Source organism: Phalaenopsis equestris, unplaced genomic scaffold, assembly GCF_001263595.1.
Source record: "Phalaenopsis equestris unplaced genomic scaffold, ASM126359v1 Scaffold234162, whole genome shotgun sequence".
In the NCBI taxonomy this organism is placed as follows: Eukaryota; Viridiplantae; Streptophyta; class Magnoliopsida; order Asparagales; family Orchidaceae; genus Phalaenopsis; species Phalaenopsis equestris.
This window is the reverse complement of record NW_018252084.1, coordinates 197,807-222,759: the sequence shown is the minus strand read 5'-3', so window position 1 is coordinate 222,759 and position 24,953 is coordinate 197,807. Positions and strand designations below refer to the sequence as shown.

Below are 24,953 nucleotides of genomic sequence, written 5' to 3'. Positions count from 1 at the left end.
AGCATATCCAGTTGCTCAAAATTAGAAAGACCTCAAAAACTCAGCCCCCTTCCATTTAATGAAACCAGAAAGATTAATGGATATACAACCTGATAAAACCCAAATACACAGATAAAAGTTGCAGGTTAATCAAAAGAAGAAAATTAAACTAAAAAATATATATATAATTTATGAAAATGGATTCAAATATATTCAGTATTTAGAGAGAGTGGAAACATGTATGGACTTCATCTTTCTAGAAGTGAAGCAGTTTTTCTTTACTGCTTCAACATTGTCAAATATTACTTGCTGATGTGTTGTTACAGAACTCGCCCCTCCAAAATTGGGCGACTATCTGTTGTCTGAACCTGCAAAAGCCCTCCCTAACTTCGATATCAGGCTTTCGCTCTTTATCATAATGAAAAAAAAGAATATGGATTGCGGAATCTGCCAGCTTAAGCTTTCTCTACCAGAACAGCAGCTTCAGTAGATCACAAAATGTGATCAGTAAACTTTTTATTACCGCGAGCAAAAAATTTTCCTGGGGCGCCACGGCTTCTCTCTCTCGATGAATGCAACTGCGCCGTCTTGTATATCTATGGTCAAATAATGCAGATAAAAAAAAATTTCAGGTCAGACCGGTGGTCTTTGGATTGAAGGATATCTTCGAAAATTCGCTCTACCAGGCCTTTCATGACTAAATTGCCTCAATTCTGGCGGACCCCACCCGAGAATTCCGGCAGAATTGTTTGGCTCGGGTAAACGCGCCCCATTGTTCGTCGCCGCCTGCTGATGAAATTGCTGGTTTTGAACTTGGTTATCCGCGTCAGCTCTTCGCCGACGTTTCCATGCCTCTGCTTTTGGTGGTGCTTGACTATTGTGGAATGTTTCTGAATGTTGGGATTGAAATTGATGTGGTCTACTCCTCTTGAAAGAAGTGGGCTGACTGGTACTGACGCTCCTGTCGGTGGTTCCCGTGGCTGAACTGGTTAGATAGGAGTGTCCAAGCCCACCTTCACCTTGTTCATTTTTCAGTTTTGAATAGATCTCATGTAATCTTTCTCCGGACAAATTTGAGAATGTAGACACATAATTCCACAACCTAATATACATTTCTGTAGAGAACAAAAAATATTCGAAGAAATAGTGAAAATAAAGCTCCCAACAGCTAAGAAAAGTTCGTGGATGAAAAACATATCAAACAGTTCAAATACTCATCAAAGCCACTATATTCGGCCATGTTTTTTTAAAAAAATGCAGTTTTGTTTTCTAACAAAATGTGCACGCTCTTGGGACACACTTGGCTGACAGCATATAGAGAATTTATTGTAGCAAGAGATGATTTCATTTTGGGACCTTTCACCCGCGAAAAAAAATTATTGATTCTGTGGAATTAAAAACATGTGTTAGGAGATGAGCTGCTTCCTAAGATTGAAGTAGAGGACCTCCAAATCACAAAAGAAAAACCAGTGTTGCAAAAAAGAGAGATTGAAGAACAAATTAATAGTTTGGATTCTACAAGTTGCGCCAAAGCACAAATTTTCTAGCCTTTCACTGGACTAGTTTTAGTGATTAATGATAGAAACAAAGATTAAATGGGTCAAGATTTTAGAAACAAAATTGGCATGAAAGCTAATCAAATCAAACATAATCAGAATTTTTTGAGATGAGTTTAGGTCAGATATTGTTGGATTTGTTCATTTTTTGACACACCTAAGCTATAGTAAGGCAAGTCTTCTACTTCCATGTGATTTGATCTTTGATATGAATGGCTTTATCATGTTTGAAAGGAAGCATTCATTACTTCCCTCTCTTAGGAGTCTAGATCACTCTAAATGCTAGAATGTTTCGACCAAGTTATTATTCAAGAATGATGGCCTTTAAGTTCACGACCAATTGACGTTGTTTTAGTTGTTTTGGTTCTTAGTTCTATGTTCCTAGTTAAGAGTTTGTGCAAAATGTGTTTATTTTCTATTATTTTCATATCAAAGATAATTGGTTTAATGTTGCATGTTCATCTCGAGTCATGTCACTGATTTCATAGTTCAGTTGTTTCCAAATCCTTGTTTTAGCACATGGCAGCCTTGTTCACTTTTCAGCCACAAGTCAGCCATTGTTTGAAAGTTAATGTTATTATTATTGTTTACTAGCTTCCCTAGTTAATTATACATTGCTAGTTTTGTAATGTTGGTCAATTTATTACGTTGTAAGATTTCTCTCATTACATAACATGTCACTTTGCTCAATATGGCAATTCAAAGTTGTAATTTTCGGGTTCCTCTTTTCAGATTGTTTCCTTTCACAAGACTTAGCTGTATTTTGATTGATTCCACATGCAATCTTTCCATATATGAATAGTATAATTACAGTTATTAAATTCCTTTCTTTCTCAACATTATACTAAAGATAGAGGCGTGGTTAAATGAAACTTGGAATATTATCTTGAGAGAATCTAAGTGGTTACTTATTTTGGATCTTTTGGCCTAAAAATAAGTACCTCTATGGTATGCAAGATAATGCAATAATTGATTTGCACCCAATTCTTCTGAAGTGGATGTAGATTCTGCAAGCACTTCTCAAATTTTGACAACCTTTGGGGGATAATTTTTTTCTGGTACTATCGTGAAGCCCATATCTTCAAATTGACAATAATTATCCTTCATTTAAATTGTTTAGTGATTAGTTTGCACGCATGATTTGGACAAGTTAGAAAAATATCATTTTCCATTTTATGGTGTGAAATTTAATTGTTGCAAAATTTTATATTTATTCTCAAAATTCATGTGAAAATTTAGTTTGGGAATTTCAAATTATCACTGTAATGTAAATTATGTGCATTGATGTTGTTCTAGTTGTTTTATATATTCGTTTTCAACTCTAGTTAATTTATGTATACACCTATCATGTTTACTTTCATAAGGAGTTGTGTTCTTTAAAGATTTTTTATTATTTCAAAAGGTTTGATTTTAGCACAATTCATTTCAATTCTACTCCTCCAACCCCACGCAAACCCCCCTCACAGAGAGAGAGAGAGAGAGAGTTTTCTTTTCACTCACAATTCAACCATTCTTTACAAGGCAATGTTCCATTATATTTTCGTTTACCTATTTTTTTTTTTAATTCTATCAATATTAAACTTCTAGCGAGGAAAAATAGAACAGAAACTTAAAGTAAATAAAAATAGAACAGAAACTTACTAGATTGTTTATATGATAATTCATGCTGTTGAACAATCTTGTCAATCTTTCTACCCAAAAGTTGTAAATATTTTCTAATTCTTGCGAGAACCTGAAAAGAACAATCATAAAACCCCAAGTTACACCATTTCATTTGAGCAAGACAAAGCTTGATAAAAAGAAGACAAAGTTAGGAGCAACCTTTTCTTTTGGAAGATTTAAACTAGTTGTCTGCAGCCTTTCCAGGCGCCTTAGAGTTTGAACTTCCTCTTCCATGACATCTGCGCACCATTCCATCCATTTTTCTTCTTTGAACTGTTGGTACCGTTCTTGCTCGGACTCTGACAATTCGCCTTCTTCCTTGACTGCTGGTTCAACTTTCCGGCGTTTCTGATGTGACATTTTATTTGCCCGAGAACGGGATCCAGGTGAAATGTCTTTCCAGCTCTCTTTCCAGCTCACATCCTTCAGCTGTTTTGTTTTCATTGTATTTTCTTCTATTTTGGAAACTTTGCGGGACCCCTTAGCTTTTGAAATCTTACCATTAATATTTGCAAACTCCTGGGAAAGTTAAAAATGTTATTCATCGATACAATTGATTAAAAAATGGGAAATTTATTCAAACATCCTTGACATCAAACGTCAACAATGGACTTGATCTTCTAACAAAGTCAATTAAGTAACCTCAATTTATAGAAACCAAAATGAACGCATGCATTTTCAAAATCCAAAATAGCCTTCAGCAAACTTCTTGGGCATGGTGCCAGTTTTGTATCTGCTCATATACACACCTCAGTCTCTACCCTAAACTAAACGCACAAGATAAAGACTCAAATCTTAAATCAAAGGACAGAGGATCAATCAACTACTGCATATTATATTTTCTTTCAGCCAATCAAAAGAAAGCACAAGTATGGAGCCTAGATGGACTGTGGTGATGCAACATATACTAACATTACTTTCAATGGAAATCAAACCGGAGAACCAAAATGAAAAGGTTTACAAGGTTCCTATGAAAACTGGAAACAAAATAGCCAATTCTGGCTAAAGATTACTCCGAAAATAGAAAATTTGAATTTCGAATGAATCACTTCTGATGAATACGATTTAAGATGAAAATGAAAACAGGCAGCATGGGAACTCAGGGACTAACAAGCCTCACAAATTCATGGTCTTTCACATAATCAATATTCCCTGATCTGCTGTTCATCAAAACAACTTTCACCAGGATATTTCTGTGGATATGGCTCTCAATTTGAAAAATGCACTTACATGTTAAAATGGTACTATAATGGAAATTTTAATACCAACTTCGAATATTTAAATTAAAAAAAATATCGCACATCTTACAATGATGTTAATATGCGGCAAAATAATTCCAGAACAAATGAGAATGTTAAAGATTCTGATTTGTCATGAAAATGTTTCTGCTTCAGGCAAAAGCTTCATTTCATTGGATGATAAGTTGGAACCACTGAAATCTAAACTATTGGTAAAAGGATTTTGAGAGTGGCACCAATCATACCAAAAACAACTATAGCCTCTTCGAAGACTCATCTCTCTCCTCTCTCTCTCTCTCTGGAACCTTCATCGCATAAATTGTTACACCCCGCATCATAGTTGTTGGTATGTGTTATGTAGCCCTTCCTAAGATGTAAATCACATCATGCTGTACAATGGCATCCAATAAAGCATGCATGATAATCCAAATTTTGAAATGGTGCCAGTCCAAATCATCAAAAAATTCTCTCATTTTTTTGCACCTTACAAAAATATTTAAAACTATTTTTATAAAATCCTATATTCTGTTGGAATCATTTTGAGATTATATATATATATATATATATATTAAAAAAAGGAATGACCGGGGGTTATGATACGAGCCCTGACCATTCCTCATGCGCCTATAATTCGAGTAACACACTCTACACTAGGGGGGATATCTGTGTGTGTAGCTGAACAAATGCACTATTCATCCAATTGGAATCCACTTAATTTCCATGCAGTGGTTGAAATGGAAAACAATGGTAGAGATTTTTTTAAAGAAGAATAGGTATAAATAAAAGTTACTTATAAATAAATAAAAACCTAAGCTAACTACTAAACATTTATCCTATTCCATCATCTTGTATTCCACCCAGAGAGTTGGAGCCGTGGATGGGTTCATAACCAAAATGAGAAATGGAATAGCAATAAGTTTTAAGGTAAAATTCATTTTTTCGTGATTTCTCCAATGCAACATTTTCAAGATTGGAAGGCTTTAATGTTTATATAAGGAAAGTCATTTTGAAGTAAAAAATTATTTTGAGGATTTTTTTCCTAACCTTGGATTTAAATAAACCCTGGTTAGATTAAGGAAAATCTTGTTAACATAAACGAAATCTACATCAAGGGAAAAATACTCCCAAGTTTTCTCATTTATACATCGAGAGGCTAAAGGTAAGGAGTAGACTTTTCCCAAGCAATCAGTACAGCAAGAATTTATTGCTATCCTCTGAAACAAACATTTGAACATGCAAACTATAGGTTAAAGGTGTTCAATTAAGGAAAGCATGGACAAAGAGATATGAAACCATTTGCAAGAAGAAACAAGTACTCGGTTATTATAAACCTTAAAACCAGCCTAGTTTTAAGAAAGAGTACATAAGTCAAACATGCAGAGCAGAGAATTTGATATCTGAGATAAACGAGCATCACTATCCACAAATCGCACAATCAATCAACTAAGAACTACTGTAGCATTTTGGACTACAGGAATGTAATTTCAGTTAAAGTCCAAGAAGCTGATGTATTAATCAAAAGCTAGAAGTAAAGCATAGCATTTAAAAGTTATGAGTTGAGGCATAACTTATAGTGTAGAAAGCCTAAAAAAGAATATTTTATATGAATTGACGTTAGCCAGGCATAAAATACATATCAAACCAAAACACGATATTGACATCTCATGGCATTTCAAGCAAGCACGTGCTGACAAAGCCAACTTGAAAGACTAAAATTCTGGAATGGAGACTGATTAGATGGATATTTTAGTGGGGAAAGGAAGGTTTACCTTTTGGAGAAGAGCACTAGCACGGTTATCTAAGTTCGGAGCACGAGGCAAGAATGTCTCCCTTTCCCCAAGGTTTGCGGGAGCAATTTTCCTCGCCAGACCAAGCTTAGGATCTAATCTAATCTTTTCCCAGTTTCCAAATCCATGATAGTGCACGCCAAGAAGTAATCGTGCATCATCAACTAATGTTGAAACCAGAAAATTATACTTAACTAAAGATATCACGATGCCAAAGAAGAAAATAGTCAATAATAGACAACTACCTGAATTCCATCCACAGCTTTTGGACCACTGAGGGCTTTTATGTTGTGTAATCAGACGAAATTGAGCAACTGGATCTTTGTATTGTTTTATGCGTTTTGCTAAAAGCTGAAGCTCTTCTACACGATTTAGTATTTCATATGCCTTGACAGCGACACCAAAAAAATCTAATATGGTTCCCTGTAAAAACAAACAATAAGTTGTATATAGTCACAAATGATGAAACAGGACAAACATAATAATATGTAGAAAAGAAAAAAAAGGTCCACTAAAATAAAATACAACCAACCTTGACATCCAAGTTTCCTTCTTTGACTGCTTCTCGGCAGCCATCTATTAACAAATCAAATAGCTCAATTTGGGCTTCAAAAGAAGCTGACTCGACTATACCACCAACATCAGCCACCATTAAGCCAACCTGGCTCTGAATTCCAAATTTCTTAACCTAACAAAAAAACAGAAGGTAACAAGATAAACAAGCAAATCCTTGAAGACAAAAAACGATTGAACCTCAAGCACAATGCATAGTAAACTTCTATGAAAGTTCATTGATGAGCTTTAAAAAAAAACGTTGAATTGGCTTCTGATACTTGATAGATACCAAAGACAACATAGAAAGATTATTTGTCTTCAGAAATTACAAAAACTTATCGCAGAAGCTGAAACAGTCATCAAACTCGTTTGTTTCATTCTTCTGTTCATAAAAACAGAAAATCTAGCCCACGACAACAAGTAGATCCAAAATTTTCATAAATGATTAAATAGTTACATTATAAACCTGACAGAAATTTAATAATATGACAATGTGAAGGGCAAATTCTTTGATGTCATAAATAAAGAAATTGAAAATAAAAAATAAATTACCGCACGGGCAAAATGCGAAGCATCTTTCTTGGTTAAGTTCCCATAAGACCATGCTCTTACTTGAGCAACAGCACCATCAATCATTGGCAACATGCAGGTTGGAGCATCTGTAGCTTTCGCAGAACGCTTTAGATTTCTATCTCGAGACTGAGGGACTCTCTTTTTCTGCTTGGCATTGATCTCAGGTCGAATAGGTTCAACATAGCTTTTAGTGTTTCTTGCAGCACGAGGTGCCAATGATTCCTGCAGAATGAGTAATAGATGTTTTTAGACCATTGCATCATTTCCTTGATAACATATGGCAACAGAGATGGTTAAAACTAAATTGAATCCCTTCTAGAAAATTGTTCAAAAGTTGTGCTACTTCCAAGTAGTACAAAATGCCAAGAAAATCTTGAAATTATATTCAGGTTATGCAATGAATAAGTGAAGCAACATTCATACATTAGCTTGGTCGACAGCTTCCGGTTGTATCAAACGACTCCAAAATGAGCCGTCATCCTCGGCACTGCAAAAGTTTGCAACCTAGAGTGCAGCAACCCAGAAAAGGTGCTAAATAGGTTAAAGAGGGGAAACACATCTTAAAAACATGTATACACAACTAAATAGAAATTTGACCTTAAAGGCACTTAGCAGCTCATTTCCTGTCTCCCCATCATCTCCCTTGGACTCAACTTTCTCAGCTCTTTCAAGAATTTCATCAATATCCAAACTTAAAAGCCTCTTCTTGTTCTCTTCATCATTCTTCTCTTCCTTAAATAGTTCTTCCGCTCCAAACTTTAGTATTGCAGAGAGCTCATTCTGCAAGTGAACAAGGCGTTTCAAAAAGCAATTGTTATGCATACGTGGCTAGTAATCAAGCACTAAAAGACCATTAAGCAAAAGGTTAACAGCATTACTCTAAGTATCAAATTTACCTTGTCAAATAAAGAACTTCCTTTCTTAGATTCTTTCTTTTCCAGCCGACCCTCAGCATTTAACTTTTGAATAACCAAATGATCAAGGACCTGAAAGTTCAGACCAAAGAAATAAACAAGTTGTAAACATAGAGCATCAACAACTCTCACACACATAGTAAAGGAAGGAGAAAGTTTCAGAATTCTATATACCATTTTTTTCTTAGCGCGCTCCAAAATTTCCTCTTCAACACTTCTACTTGTAACAAAACGGTAAATGTTTACAACCTCTTGCTGTCCAATTCTATGAGCTCTACTCATTGCCTAAAAAAAGCATACTAAAGATTTTCAGAAAGGGGACAAATGTTAAGGTTAGATGAACGGACTGCATCAAAAAAGTTATCTAAACAAAGGGTAGCTATAAGCTTCTACTTGTAATCAATGGAAAACCTATTCAATGAGAAAGCTAGTGGTAAATAGATTCCTCCTACTTCAAACCTGCAAGTCATTCTGGGGATTCCAGTCCGAGTCGAAAATAATAACAGTATCTGCAGTAGCAAGATTTATGCCCAGCCCACCAGCACGTGTAGACAGAAGGAAACAAAAATCCTCACTTCCAGGTGCATTAAAATGCTCCATGGCCTGGTGTCTGAGATCAGCCCTAGTGCTACCATCAAGCCTTTGGAACTGAAAACCTCGAAGTGCTAAATATTCGGCAAGTATGTCCAACATCCTAACCATCTGTAAATCCAAAGGATAAGATAACATAATGATTCTTCATTTTGATTTCCCTTGCAAAACTTTTCATAAAGAAAGCGTATTCTGACAAAGAATACTTAGAATGAAAAAGAGGACATGAGAACAATGCCTTTGAGGACCTACATAGCATCTCTACGCAACAGCATAACATAACTAGGAAGAACAGCTAACTTCCTGAGTGCTAAAAAGAAGACTACAATACTCAACATTATAGCAATAAAATATTTCCTTGCAATAGATGTTCTTGCATTTCACAGCATAAAACAACAAGTTACACGTGGGTCTTAGTTAATAAGTGGATTCAATTAGAGTAATTCTCAATTATTAAAAAAACATATGACATCGGTAAAAGTGCAAGGGATTGCAAAACCTAAATCTATGCACAAATGTATAAAGTTCATTTCAAACACTTGGAACTATGAACTAACAGCTAGTTCAGAAGAAGAAGAGCATACAAAAGGTCTATCCGTGGCTGCCAAAAAAGAAAAATGGAATAGGTAAACCTACTATTTAACTTATACAACAACTTAAGCATCTATGAGAAGAAAAAATGCTACGTGTTAAATTTTAAAAAGTGGTCATTGAAGGGCAATTCTCTAGTGGCTGCAAATTCAAAGAATGAAAAGAATTAAGCTACAAATGGCCGATCAATGTCCAGTGAAGTAAAAGAGCCTGTTTCACTTGGGGAATTCAAATTATATAATGAAGAAATAATGTACTAGCCTTGGATGATCAATCTAAATCTAGTATCTAAAGAGAAAAAAATACCTGAGAGAAAATAAGAACACGGTGATTCGTTTCTCGAAGACGAGTCAACAATTTATCAAGGATTACTAGCTTCCCACTGCTCAAAACAATGCGCTCAACTTTATTGCTATCACTAGCATTGTCTCCACCATAACCATGATCAGCGCTCTCAAATAAGAAAGGATGATTGCAACATTTTTTCAGTTCCACAACAATGTTTAAGAGCGACACCTGAAGGTGATAAGTTTAGCATCAGTATCTTATATCAACAACCTATCAAAGAAAACATTTATATAAATTGAGAATTATAAATATTCTTTTTAAAGCCAATGAAATCTGAGGTTTAGCACATTAAGAAATCAATCATGAACTTAAAGCAAACAACAAGTATTAATGGAAATGGGAAATGTTATATTTTCACTTAAGCTCATTTATTTTACCCGTCATGATATTGTAATTCATAATAAAGTGTGAATTATTCTTCATACATATTATTTCGATCTTAACTAACTAAACTTTTTGTAAGCCTCTTTAAATGCCCATAATTATCTTAATTAAAATCCTTATTAATCATAATTAAAATTTTATTACTGAGAGCAATAAAGTATTTAATTAATTATCCCATAACTAATTACCCCAACTAACTAGTAATGAGAATTAATATATTAATAAATCTTTCAATTAATCCTCGGTTAATCCAAGTAAATAATTAATTATTGATTGTTAGTTAATTATGTATTTATTTATAATTTGAGGTTGATCAAATTAAAAATATAAATGAGCTCAGTTAAAACCTTAATTAATCTAAAATATTCCAAATGGCTCATTGTATATTATTAATAATAATTAATTTATTAATTAATCATTTATTATATAATTGATTTTTTTATAAATTTTTACTTAACAAAATTTTATTTCTTTATTTTTTTTTACGTTTTTGACTAGAGCTGTCATTAAGCCAGTGTTTGGCCGCCCATAAGCAAGCATAACAACAAAGATAAGCTTAAGTTGGACCTAGATTCAGAAAATGATTTTTTTGTCATTCTGCATTCAAGTAACATAACGCCGAGCATAAATGCAAACCAAATAGGCCATTGATAATTTTGGGAAATCTCACGAAAAATTTCATTGTTAAATAGCCTTCTAAATTAAATTAACCAAAAAAAAAAAAAACTAAGATAAGCTAACTATAAATGCTCCAAGAGTTTTGTAATCATTTTATACTAGAATAGCTGACTAGCACAACAGTTTGTTAAATCTTAAATTAAGAAATATTTTTAGTCAACTATAAGTTCAATTTATACTCAATTATCAATGCATAAATTCTAGCATTACCTCTAAATATTAATAATATAAAATTAATTAGTGGTTCAGTGTAGAACAAAAATTAATCTAGGGATTTAAGTAATTCGATTCCGGCGGCCGACAGCTTCTTACGGGCGACCCCGAAACGCAACTTCCCCCTTTTAAACGCCGACGGATAATAGAGCAAAATGAGAAATTTTAGAATTAAATTATTAAGGAATTAAACCATTTATTTGTGTAACTTGTATGGTATGATTGACCTATGTTGTGCACTCTGGGTTTCATAAATATTAAGATGGTTGGAATCAAAATTGACCTTTAGGATGACTTTACATTATAGTTTGGCACCACACTAATATTATTTAACAGAACAATTTTATAGAAATATTAATGATGAGAATAAGCTTTCAAAATCAGAACTACAAGTGTGTGATAGCTGCCAAAAAGTGGATGCCTACTTTTTAAAAGAAGAAAAAGTCTATAATATTCACAACAGCTTAAAAAAAATATATTTTTACTACACTAGTTTCACAACAAATTTTACAAATGAAACTGTGCCAAGCAAACAGAAGTTCCTTTGAACTGTTTAAGATACACAGTTCCAGGCTTAAAACTACAATAAAGTGTCTTTCCACAACATTATGGATATATATGTTCAACAGACTAGGTAGATTACTCTACTATAGCATGATGTACAACTCGACATACATATATCACCGCTTAAAATACTCGTGCATATAGAGTTGCACGTATTTAGTTATTTCCCATTGAACATTTATTATAAGCATGATAATAAGCAATCATAACTTCCATAGACTCACTGCATTTTAAAAGTTGCATAATGCATAAGATTTATACAATCATTGCAATCTAAATAACAAATATATTCAGATAGCATCTTATTATTGTTTGGTGCATAAGCATGGATCAACATGGCCTATCACATGCCAAGGTTAGTAAGTTTATAGTAGAACCTATGAGTTCAGCTACGAGGTCACTACATTACTACTAGTTCTTCAACTCGGAACTCATGTAAATTGTTATTGTAAAATGCTACTATCCACATGAAATTCCCATTCATTGACATGTAAGTTATATTAATAGTATTTGTATAATGCTTCATTTCCTAGACCATTATTGAAATTCATTAAGTTATCAATAATGCATGATACTCATCTAACAACTAATATGCACTATTTGCATTGGTTATAGTTAAGGTTCCCTTACACATGACATGTCACATTATTGCTTGTATCAAGTATTAAAGATGTTTTTATTGATGAAGTTTTCTTAATGCACATTAGTTTACCTTTAATGTTACTTGAAATATTAAGCTTCGTACAACCAAATAAGTTTAGTACTCACCCCTTTATATGACTTTGTTTCTTAAAAAATAATAATAAGGTGCTGAAGGAAGAGTTAACTTTAAGACGAACTAAGTAAATATGTACATTTTTTATTAGAATAATGTGAGGTTTGGCTCCCTACAATGAAGAATGACTGAAATTAAGACTTTATTTATTCTAGTGGATATAACTATAGAAGATCAAATTTTCTCACCATAGGAGGAAAATGCATATTCTGAATAGATCTTTTCTTCAGATATCTACCATCTTATCTACTCTTTCACCGATATTGTAATCTATATAACCTAAAAAAATACTAAATAGATAGAATTTCACAATTTTTATAATAATTTAACCATTCATCAATCATTGGACCAATAAGAATGATAAAATGACATTAATAAACACTTACAAAAGTTTAGATTTGTTCATGCATCATTCCCACACACCCAATGTATGGGCCAAATTAGTCCCAAAACATATTTCTCGAATTTAGTCCCTCAACTATACAAAATTGATAAAAAATGATTGTAGCATGTAATATACAAATATATATTGTGGAAAACTAACAATGTACATTCGATATGTAGCCAAAACTTTTAAAAACATGAGGCAAAGCATGACATTTATTTTCTTTCCATATAGCCATCTTAAAATGTGATTTCTACCATTCAGTTGAGCTAGCAGAGGCTTCTATTTTGCCCAACACAGGACATCAAACTTGACTGATCTAATTATAGTTTGGTAATATTTACCTTCAATCTTCCATGATACTTTCATTGCATAATCAATATGAACATTTATGCATATTAAATATTAATTTTAAACAGTACAGATTATTTCCACATCTTTGTTGCTAGATCAAGCTATTATGACACAGAAAACCTGATGGCAAGTTGAAAACATACTTGTAAATTATCTGGAGATTGTCTTATGTGGCATAAGCATTCACGTGCAAAGAAATAAAAAAATAACTAATCAGTCAAAGACCATGGAAAATTACCTGATTTCCACGAACTCCTTTATTGAGACTATGAAAGTTACGCTCCAAAATCCATTTGTAATACCTAATTTAAAATAGATACGAGCATGAGCCAAACATTAAGAATAATTTGTGGAAAACACTGCATTTTAATGAAAATCTCACTGTTTCTGAAGAGGAGACATTTCCACTCGAAGGATGCGCTCAATTTTGGGGGGCAAAGATTTCTCGACATCCTTTATAACTCTACGTAGAATGTGTGGCCTCAGTTCCTTGTGAAGATTAGCTAGCTAAAGGCAAATTCAGATCACTTCAGAACAAAGTAAAAATGCAGATAAAAAATTCAAATGCTTCTAAAAAACTATTTAATAGCAAATGCAACTCTTAACAAAATCAATTATGAAAAAGGATTTAGCAAGCCAATCACTGATGGTTGAAATAAAGCCAACATGATAATTACGACAAGAATGCCAACATGGAGAATAAAATAGAAGGAGCACAAACGCAAGGTAAATGATAATTATGAAAGTTAAACACTGTACCTCAATTTCATTGAATGAGCTTAGATTCTTGTATTTTTCAATAAAATCCTCTTTGCTGCTGAACTTGCCAGGATCAAGGAAATGTAAAAGAGCCCTGTCAACAGTTAAATAAGTTTGCATGAAATGCCTGGGTTTCAAAGATGTGTCTTCTCTAGAAGTAGAATATTGCATGTATACAACGGTTTCTTCTCTATACTACAATAGACAAGGTTTGATCAAGTCAATTTGCCAACATCTCATCCTACTATTTTGTTCAAACCATTCAGCAAGAGAAAATAATCAATAATTTTAATACAGAGGAATTAGCAATTTTGTCAATAAACAGCATGAGATACCCCCCTATATATCCATATTATTCTATATCCTCTCCAGACACTGTTTGTAGAATAGGAATGAGCATGCCAATAAACTATTAATTTCTAATCACCCAAGAAGATGATCCAAGAGTGTGAGGGAGTGCATCAACCCATCAGCAAGATCAACACGCATTTCTTACACAAGCAGAATAAGACCATCATCACAAACGATGTCCTCAAGAGCTAGCTCATCTAACACTGAGAGAGAGATCAAGGGAGACCTCTACAGTTCCATCTGCAAAATCTTTTGCAATTCAAGTTAATCGCAGTCACCCCTACAAACAGAGATGCTCCATTTATAATGCAGCATACTGCCAACCATTGGCCAATAGTAGCAATGAGGCGTCAACAACATCAACAAATATCATCTTCTATTTTCCAAGCACCACAATATTCATAGCTCTAACTCCACAACCCCAACTCACTTATTCCCTCTTCCTTCATTACCCACTCAAAACCCAATTCCAGCTTTCAAATTGTGTTGCCATAACGGCCTTAACTACAAGTTTACATTCTATCATTCCACGCCCATCTTTTCTACGCCTTCTGTTCCTCAAGAACAAATGAGTGCATTCTCACACATGATTTCTAAACCTAAATACTTTTCCACCAAATTAAAACTCATGACTGGTGAGCCACAAGCTCAGATTCCTTGACCCAATTCAGCAGCTACACTAGAAATATAATTGCATTACTTTTTGCCTAATGAATCCTATATTAAGTTAGGTTTAATTATATATAAATATAAATATATATAACAGATAATAATTGCTTAAATAAATTCTACTATCAATATTTAATTTCATAGTTAGTGAGCCTCATCTCCAGTTGTGATTAGAATATCCATAGTGGCCGTGCAGATCCAGTCCAAGTTGTACATGATGCAAAAAGAATCCAAATAATATACCTTGCATTTCTCATTCTTAGAAATATAATCACAACTTTAAAATGCTTTAGTAAGTGAAACTTCTGGCATTGATTTCGGAAGTAATAAATAAAATTACAATTTCTATTTTAAAATAGGGGCATTTACATACATAACACACAATTCTTTTGAATTTTAATATCTAACACCTAAAGTTTGATTTTTATCTTTATAGCATGCAAATCTTTCACATCACATCAAAAATACCATTATTATCAACTCTTAAAAAATGAAATATGCCTTTTCATGAATAGGTAAAATTGTATAAATGTAAATATCAAAGTTTAGGTATTAGATATGTAAATACATAAGCATTGTGTGGCATGTATGTAAATCTTCCTTCGGAATAATGAGAAGTTCAAATATTCTATTCGTCCAAGCCAATTTAATAGTGCCAAACGATACAATGAATGAAAACAATTACATGCTTGATGAAGTAAATCTTCATCAATATTTCAAATGAAAATTTCAGATGAAGAAGCACACCATAGCTCCTCAACACTGTTTTGCAAAGGAGTGCCAGTAACAAGAAGCTTGTTCTTCGTACTAAATTCCTGCAACACCAAATAGATCGACTAAGATTATCTTGAATAAAAAATAAAAAAAAAAACTATACTTCCAATTGTTAGTAAAGTGTTGGAAAGATAAAAATAAAAATGTTAAAAAGAAAAATATTATAGTAAGCATACCGACAAAGTAGTGTACAATGACGCCTCACTGTTCTTGAGCCTGTGAGCCTCATCAACCATTAGATAGTTCCATCTGATCTTAGAAAGCGCGGCTTTGTCTTTCAATAGAACTTCATATGTCGTCAACAATGTATTGAATTTTATGTGTCTGCTACTGTCGGAGTTATTATGAAATTCATACTGTTGACAAACCTGCTCTTTGAAAAAATATTTGTTTTATTATTAAAACTATGCAGACTTTCTTGACTCACAATTGCAAATATAAGAGAAACATAAATTGGTAGAAGAGTACAACAACAAGCCTTTAGCTGGTTACATGAATAATTTTTTTCCATTGTGTCCAATTGAAAGTCGTATTTTCATTTAATTCTAATAAATTAAGATCACTTTTTATAAAACACATCCAAGTCTTTTTAGGTCTACCTCTGCCTTTTTAACATAAGTCTAAAAGATCTACTCTCCTGTTTGGGGTATCAGATGGTCGACATTTAATGTGACCAAACCATCTAAGAAAACCCTCTAATCTACCTTGGTAGAAGAATGATCAGCCAAAATCCTAAACTATTCCTTCACATTAAAATCAAATGCACGAAAAAATACTGATCATAGCAGTATTAAAACACGTAGACATACAAAAGTGCATGACTACATGAACTTGTAAAATTAGCAAAAATTCTGTTTTAAATATGGCAAAATCTGAAAAATTTCCAATCATTTTCAGAATTCGATGCAAACAAATTTTAATTATCAAATAAAGTACATCAGTTTGACAGAACAGCTCATGAACCGGCAAAAATCGCCAGCATCAGAAACCTTTTAAGTTCTTAGATAGTTGAGTTGAAACCATAAAATTCTTATCATCCTCCATTTTTAAAACTCTGGATGACATGAAACACTTCAGAGCTTGGTGCAACAGCTTTGTTTCCAAGTTCATGCCTATTGCTTTGAATATCATAGAAGTTTGGATCAAGAAAAAGCCCTGCGTCCCTTCTCAGACCCCACAGTGGTTGGGATGCTTTTGCACTTGTTAAGCTCTTTTTACCTGACACAGTTCTCAGTGCTTTGATATTAAATCCTATCATAGAAGATGGTAAAATCGAACTACACCAACATGTCAAAGAACAGACAAATAGCTCAATCTCACTTATAGACACAAAAAAAGTGAAACACAGCAGATGGATGAGCTTAAAAGATTCAGTGTAGCTGCGTGCTCTTCCATGAAGGAGATGTGTGTCTCGGAGCATGCTTCTTAGTATGTGCCTCACATAATGGTACATATGATTTTATGTGAAAAAATATATATATATTTTCCAAAAACAACAAGACCTGTTTGGGGCAGCTGCACTTGTTTGAAGAAACAGTTGTGAAACTGTTGTAGAAGAAAACTGTTGTTCAAAAAGCTGCGGTGACTATTATATTTAAAAAAAAAAAAAATCAGAACGCAGCTCTCTAGCAGGTAGCGAGGTATGGTGGGAAAACAAATCTTTTAGCAACAATTTTTTTGAGAAAACAAATAAAACGCAGTTTTGCCGAACAGAAAAAACTAAACTGCGACACTGCACCGCAACTACAAACGCAATGTCTATGCATTTCACTAAAGGACAAGAAGATTCAACTTTGGGGAAAGGAAATTGAATCAACTGAATAGGAATCCCAAGACTCAATTCACTTAGAATAAACAAATAATCTAGCTCATTTGCCCAGCAACAAGGCCAAAACAAGCTAAATGAAGGCAAAGGCTTATTTGAATGAGGACTTCAACACTGAATAAATTCCCAAGGAAAGACAAAAAGAAAGAGAAAACTAGCAGAACTATATTGTCACGTTTAATTTTTACCAAAGGCTAATCCAATGTTTGCTATGTTCATCCAAGTCAATATTATCCAGCAATATTAAGCTTAAAGCCCGGTATCAACAAACAAAAAATAGAAATAAGGGCTTTTATAAGTCTTAAAAATTAACTAATCATCAAGAGCGTACAAACTCTAATAACCTGTGGTGAATAAAACAAGAACGGCTTTTCAAGTAGTAACCAAGCCTTCGAAGAAAATGAACCTTTGAAAGCGGACACAGTTTTCAAAATGGGGATATACATCAATATTCCGCTATATTTATAAAGAAAACCAACATTCCTTCCACACCACAATGCAACTAGAAGCCAAATTTTGCATATGATTAGTTTATAGTCAAATATTGGAAGTCAGATTGCACCTACAAAAATAGATAGTATTGGAATGTAAGCAAGCATGAACCAAGTAAATGACATAGAAAAAGCACGACTAACCTCTCTGCTAGCACGATTTCCAACATATACAACTATATTCATTTCGGGAAGCCACTTTTTAAATTCCTTTGCCCAATTAGATAAAGTTGAAAGAGGAACAACAACAAGAAAAGGGCCATGAATTTGTTGAGCATACTGTAACGGCATGAAACAAGAAAAATATGCATAAATAAAAGCAAAAATAAAAAAGAAAATAAGAAAAGTAAGCAATATCAAAATGGAAACTACAAGAAGCCCACCTGAAGAAAGCCTAACATAGAAACTGACTGCACTGTTTTACCAAGACCCATTTCATCAGCTAAAATGACATTTGTATCATTTCTCCAACTGTGTTAAGATAAAAATGGGGGCATTAAGAAGCATACAATGAAGAATGTCCCTTATCAGCACAAACTAAAACAGAAACAAGCCTGACAAAGCAAGGATGCATAAATTGAAACCAGGTCTACCAAGGTTTGCTAGAAATTCTACATAGGTCTCTTAGTTTTGGAAGGTGCATAAAACGTAATTTACAGTCCATTGTCATCTAAGCTTGAAATAAAGACATCGACATTGTACTTGTTAATAAAAATGTCTAAAGAATGCTTGATGAGTGGAAAACAATTTTAAAACTTTTGCAAACAAAACCATCAAGGGTGGTGCCTTTTGCACTCTTCCCTGCATCTATCAGGAAATAAGTTGAAAATCAACAACCACCGAATCAATCAGTAATACAAAGGATGCCGACTCCCCTCCTCTCCCTTTCTCATAAAACATGCAACAATCTATGTACTAATCAAGTGGGGCATGACACTGTGCTAGAAAGGAGATTATAAACTTCTGGTACACTAGGAGAAACTTTTTATCTATCCCATATATTATGAAAAATAAATAATAAAAGAGTAAAATCATTTCAAGCTTTGTGTTAAAGATAGCTAACAGACCTATTGTTGCAGCACATGAATTTCATGCACAAGTCAATGACCCGATCACCTCATTATAATTTACTATATAGTAAAGCATATAATACCTATTAACCAGAAAGTTCAATCCCTCAAGCTGATAATCACGTAGCTTGCCTCCTTTCAACCAATCAGGTTGTTCATCAAGCCTCCGTAAACTAGCTGTAAATAAAGAATGATACCCAATTAATAGAGTAATATCTTATAATAGTACATAAATTGCAACATTAAGAAATTTAAGTACAATGCTGAGGTGAGGGGGAAATTATGCCAAAAAAAGTAAAAAGTTCAACAAGTGCTCATGTAAAAATGGCAGGGAACAAGGTCAACTATACATGTTGAATGTTACCACATATTTAAAAAGAAGTGAAAAAAATAATAAATTTATCTTCTAACATATTTGTAATCTTCTCTTGATTGACATCCAACGCACAAATGATAAGGTGGGAGGAAGGTTCCTGCCATTGTAATAAGGGCAACTGGCAGCCCTTACTAAATGGCATTTCCTGCAGTTCTATCTCATATCAGCTCACAGTGGCCCACAATGGAAGAGTGGTGGATTGAGGCGAATTAGGGGCCACTTTAAAAATTATATCCATTGTATTCAGTGGTTTTTTATATTAAAATGCACTGAAGTCCGAAATATTTAGATATTTTTTTATGATAGGATGACATTTATTCATTATTTTTCACCATCGTAACTCTATTTATATGGTCCAATTTTGGCCTACTCAAGCAATGAAGTACTCCACCACTTTGCCTCTCTTCCCTTTCACATTTCATTTTTATGCAGTATCAAAGTTAGCTTCTGGCTAATCAATGGCTAGCAATTACAATAGGGTTCCATGGTCAGACATAGATGGTAAAGAGATAGGCTATTTCTCCACCTAACCAAATCGTCTATAATTCGGAATTCTCAATGGAGCACTTACTTCTTCAAATCTTACTCTAAAAGATGCAAAGTATTCCTTCCTAACGATGATTCAAGGCAAAAAAAATATATTGAATGCATAAAAAGCATCATCTGACATCCGGAAGGGGGCGACCTTCCATTCCTATGTGGAATACCGACAATAACTTAGTGATATCTTGGTTTATCAATGATATGGCAGAGCACATTAGAACCTTGTACTTAGCTACAATGGGGAAAAAAACAACATAAGAGTATTCAGATCATGAAATTCCTCTTAATTATGTGGAATATGACAACATGCACATGGTCTTAAATAAGAAAACATAAGTTTCACTGAACACTTCATCAACATTGGTAAGAACTAGATATTTTTGAGCCAAATAATTGGTGTAAGTAGTGTGCAGATAAATACACCAAACTTGTAGAAAGTACAAGAATTTATGATTTTCCTACAACTCTAAATAAAAATCTAGATGAAATTCATAAAAATTTTCGGGGATTCTTCCACTAATCAAAATTGCAGCATTTGGTGGGTTTGAAGAATAGAAGGCAGAATAAGATTTTAACTCTTCAAAGTACTAAGAACTACCTTCAAATTGAAATGCCCGGTCATTTCATTAGAAGTCCGGAGCAAAACTTGGAAAATGACTTGAGAAATTGAAAATGGGTAATTTTTCATATAATTTCTATAAAAAGATTAATCACAGAGTGAATTGTTGTGAATTTTACATCAAGCCAACAAATCATATTCGTCCTACAATTCAAAGACACAAAAGTTTATCAAACTAAAAGCAAATTACTAAAGATGAAATTGGACCTTCCACACAAATCAGCTGCTAATGAGAAGGCTTCCAACTCCTCTCTTATAGCCTAGATAGGTAATTTCTGCTTACCCTTACACTGGGCCAACAACCTATCAAATTGCATGACAAGTTGTGTTCATCAATTCTCATCAATATATTGTACCTTGAAGCTTCGAGCGTAAAAAATTATTGATGAGTCTACATCCCATAATGTTGTGATAGAAATCAATAAACTTTAGGCATTGTCTAAATTCTATTTTACAAGTATGATAACAAATGATTGTAAGTTGGAACCACAAAATTGTTTTCCATCTAAATGTCGTGAATCCTATGACCAAAGATCAGGTAAGAAGATTGCGAGTGCCAACAAGGCTGGAGAACTATACTATTTTCACGAGGAATCAAAATGAGAATAAGGACGTCCTGGCGCCCTTACTATCAACATGGAATTTTCACCTGTTGCCAAGAAAAATCAAATTATGTTATGACATTATAAATTGGTAATCTTAATTTTTTTGTACATAAAAATTTTCTTTCCTTACTTTTTTTTTAAATAAAGAAGCCTTTTTATGTAAAATGTCAACTTAGAAAACACCAAAAGGCTATCTTCAAGCAAGAGCCACATAAAGCGACCATTTTTTTTTACTTGTGCATAGTGATATTGAGGACTGACTCAACTCTAAAAGTTTTTATTCCAATTTGTGGTTCAATGTTTTTATTGATGATCAAACACATTTATTAGCTATACTTGCTGGAATAATTTTTTTAAAGCTTCTACAATGAGGTTTGAAAACTGCCAAATACTCTGCTAACGTCCACAATATTTAGGACCTTTTGTTAGCTATTCTTGAAGTTACTTAAATCATAATAGTATTATCCATCAAAACTCTTGCCCGAATATGGCCCAACAAAATTAAATTAATAAATGAATAAAAAATCAGGTCTCTTAGAGGTGGAAAGATCAATTATATTCACCGTCAATACCCAAAAATTTTATTGCAATGATGTCATTCTCACATTCCTCTATGATATAAATCGACCCCTCACTGATGCACTTCAGTTCAAAAATTCAAACGATTGTTTTTCCAAATGCTTTCTAAACTCTCTTACGTCAATTTTGCCTCTTAAGATTATTGAGTGAATTATCTTTGTCCACGGTAAAGAACTTAATAGGAATAAACTTAATCCCAAAGCTTTCAAATGTATTTTCCCCAAGCATGAAGCAGATCAAAGATTATGTTAATGTTATTTTCTTGAAAAAAAAATATGTACTTTCCTCGAGCAAGATCCCAAAGCTTTCAAATGTATTTTTCTTAAGCATGAAGCAGATCAAAGTTTACGTGAATGTTATTTTCATGCAATATATATATATATATATATATATATATATCTATGGGCATCACTATCTTTGAAGATAAACCCTCTTTCAAATTTTATTTTATTTTATTTTTTCATGAGAGATAGAAGATGAGCGAAATTTTAATAAATTTTCCTTCGAAAACCTCTAGCTTGTAAATTCAACTATCTTGATCTTCCATAACCAACAATGTTGACATTACGTGACTCATATTTCTCTAAATTTATCAAACAAACATACCTAAAACTCGATCCTACAACATTACATTAAACTCTGTTGACTCTCAAAAGAAGAATCTATAAAGAATTGAAACTCCTCTATCACTCAAAGTTTGTCATGAAACATGCATGCACTCAAGAAATTCAAAAACTATTTTTTATATAAAATTATTAAAGAATTGCTTATTGCTCTAAGAAACGATGCTATTTCTTGCAGTCAACATCCAAAAAAAATTGTGGTGAGACGTTATCATTAATCATCCTCGACGAAAGCTTTGGTCTCCAATTTAGCTAAGATTGAAATCCCAGAAACCTACGGGTGAGACAACTTAAGAAGCCAAATTTGCATATGGAATACAAAACTAAAATTCTTAAACAAAAAGGAACATGGAATGACATTCAAAGAAGCAAAGATGCAATTCTTCTTGGATGTGAATAGGGATTTACATTCAAATATTTGTCAGATGGATATATTGATAGATAGAGAGCATGATTGGTTACAAAAGAGTTCATCCAAACTTATGAGATTGACTACCCTTAGACTGTTCCCCATGTCGCTAAACTTAATACTATTCAGGTTCTTCTCTCAACGTAAGTTAGTCTTGACTTGCCAGTTCACGAACTGGATGCAAAAAATAATAATAATAATAAATAAATAATACATTTTTTTAATGGTAAAATGAATGAAAATTTTTGCATGCATCTTCCTTCAAAGGTCAGCAACTCTGGGAAAGCAAATTTAGCATGCAAGTTGAAAAACAAATCTATTTACGGCACAAATAATCACGAAGAGCCTAGTTGGAAAAGGTTCACCAAAGTTGTGCATCAATAGGAAATTAAATAGGATCACTATGATCACACTTTGTTCTACAAAAATAAGGATGGTAATTCTAACATACTAATTGTGTATGATGAAGATATTATTGCTACAAAAAATCATGGTTTCGAAGTCAGCATCTTAAAAAAAAGGTTGGTTGAGAAGTTCACCATCAAAGAACTTGGTCGTTTCAGATACTTTCTCCAAATGAAAATTGCCAGAAATAAATATAATATTACTTCAAAGGTCAGTGACTTTGGGAAAGAAGGTTTAGTATGCAAGTTTAAAAAAAAAATCATATTTAAGGCTCAAACAATCAAGAGCCTAGTTGGAGAAGGTTCACCAAAGTTGTGTATCAACAAGGTTTTAAATAGGATCACTATGATCACAGTTTATGGAAACATAAGGATGATAATTCTAACATAATAGCTGTATATAGTGATGATATTATTGCCGCAAAAAAATCACGGTTTGGAAGTAAGCAACTTACAAAAAAAGGACCAGTTGAGAAGTTCAAAATCAAAGAAATTGGCCCCTTTCAAATATTTTCCCGAAATGAAAATTGCCAGAAACAAATCTAATATTACTATATTTCAAAGAAAATATGCTCTTGATCATTTAAAAGAAACTAGTTTGGTTAGAAACAAACCAATGAGCACTTCATTTAGCACTGAAAATCCAATCAATAAGAGAAAAAAATATATAAAAAAAATAGTTGTTAAACTTGTCTATTTGTTAGAAACCATACCTGACATTCTTTTTTTTTTGTTAGTATATCAAGTCAATTAATGCATGCATCCCATGAAGAACACATGGATGTTGTCACGAGAATATTCAAGTACTTAAAATAAACCTAGAAAGGGGACTTCTTTGTGGAAGGAACCATATCCCATTGGTTAATTAAGAAGATTTTATCTCTAAAGCCATGAGTTTAAGCCACTTTTTGTGATTTATCACTCATCATTCAAGAAAAAGAGGAATCAAGAATAATAGAAGCCTATGATAAAAAATGATCGGGAATGCTCCATAGTTGACAAAAAAAACCTATAGTTGGTTGCTACAAGTATCTATGAAATAATCTTATTATGTGGAAACGTAAAAAACTACGATGTCATGACAAGTGTAGAAAAATATGAACTCAGATTAGTGGCTAAAAGGATTATTGAATTAATGTTATTGAAGCTTCTTGTGGGAGAATATAATATTATGACAATTAGACTGTTATCAATATAATGCACAACAATAAAGATTTGTTTGTTTTATATACTCCCCTCCACCCCACTCAATCCATCCACACCACCCCCCCCCCTCCCAAATAGCTTGCTAACATCCTAACCAAAGAGTTACCAAAGCCTCTATTTGAAATAATAAAAAATAAACAAGTTTAATTTCTATAATATTTAAATCCAGCTTAAGAAAGTGTTGAATATGGCCACATCTTCGAAAAAAAGAGAAAAGATAATAAAATTTTCCTCTGCAAAAAGACTGCCCTTGATAGATATCCAAAGCACAAAATGGCAAGATGGTTTGGCAATTCCTACTGGCATGATCAAGGTAGCAAGCAGTTCTCCATAAAGACATTTTCTTGCAGTTATTTCTCTTGAAAGGTCATGGTTTGGCCCTCAATGAAAAGTTGCTGAATGGGACTAAATAGAGAGTATCTTTTAGGTATTCTACCTATTGTATTTAGTGGTATTTAATATTGATACATATTGCAATATTCAGATTTTCAAATTGAGGTGAA

The 24,953-nt window shown here is 33.2% G+C and overlaps 1 protein-coding gene across 1 annotated transcript in view; it reads right to left on the bottom strand.

The window, feature by feature from the left end:
- LOC110038853 (protein CHROMATIN REMODELING 5) overlaps positions 1 to 24,953 on the bottom strand; it is a 41,273-nt gene continuing 16,320 nt past the window's right edge. The window contains exons 11-31 of the mRNA XM_020743771.1: positions 19,170 to 19,263; positions 18,400 to 18,487; positions 18,161 to 18,295; positions 15,877 to 16,068; positions 15,674 to 15,741; positions 13,907 to 14,000; positions 13,530 to 13,654; positions 13,386 to 13,449; positions 9,753 to 9,962; positions 8,724 to 8,966; positions 8,439 to 8,549; positions 8,247 to 8,336; positions 7,948 to 8,130; positions 7,774 to 7,854; positions 7,330 to 7,572; positions 6,755 to 6,910; positions 6,468 to 6,645; positions 6,205 to 6,386; positions 3,357 to 3,716; positions 3,177 to 3,267; positions 1 to 1,094 (exon numbers count right to left, since the gene is read on the bottom strand). Coding sequence (XP_020599430.1) covers positions 613 to 1,094; positions 3,177 to 3,267; positions 3,357 to 3,716; positions 6,205 to 6,386; positions 6,468 to 6,645; positions 6,755 to 6,910; positions 7,330 to 7,572; positions 7,774 to 7,854; positions 7,948 to 8,130; positions 8,247 to 8,336; positions 8,439 to 8,549; positions 8,724 to 8,966; positions 9,753 to 9,962; positions 13,386 to 13,449; positions 13,530 to 13,654; positions 13,907 to 14,000; positions 15,674 to 15,741; positions 15,877 to 16,068; positions 18,161 to 18,295; positions 18,400 to 18,487; positions 19,170 to 19,263 — 3,470 coding nt within the window. The 3' untranslated portion in view covers positions 1 to 612. The remainder of the gene's footprint in view (positions 1,095 to 3,176; positions 3,268 to 3,356; positions 3,717 to 6,204; positions 6,387 to 6,467; positions 6,646 to 6,754; positions 6,911 to 7,329; positions 7,573 to 7,773; positions 7,855 to 7,947; positions 8,131 to 8,246; positions 8,337 to 8,438; positions 8,550 to 8,723; positions 8,967 to 9,752; positions 9,963 to 13,385; positions 13,450 to 13,529; positions 13,655 to 13,906; positions 14,001 to 15,673; positions 15,742 to 15,876; positions 16,069 to 18,160; positions 18,296 to 18,399; positions 18,488 to 19,169; positions 19,264 to 24,953) is intronic.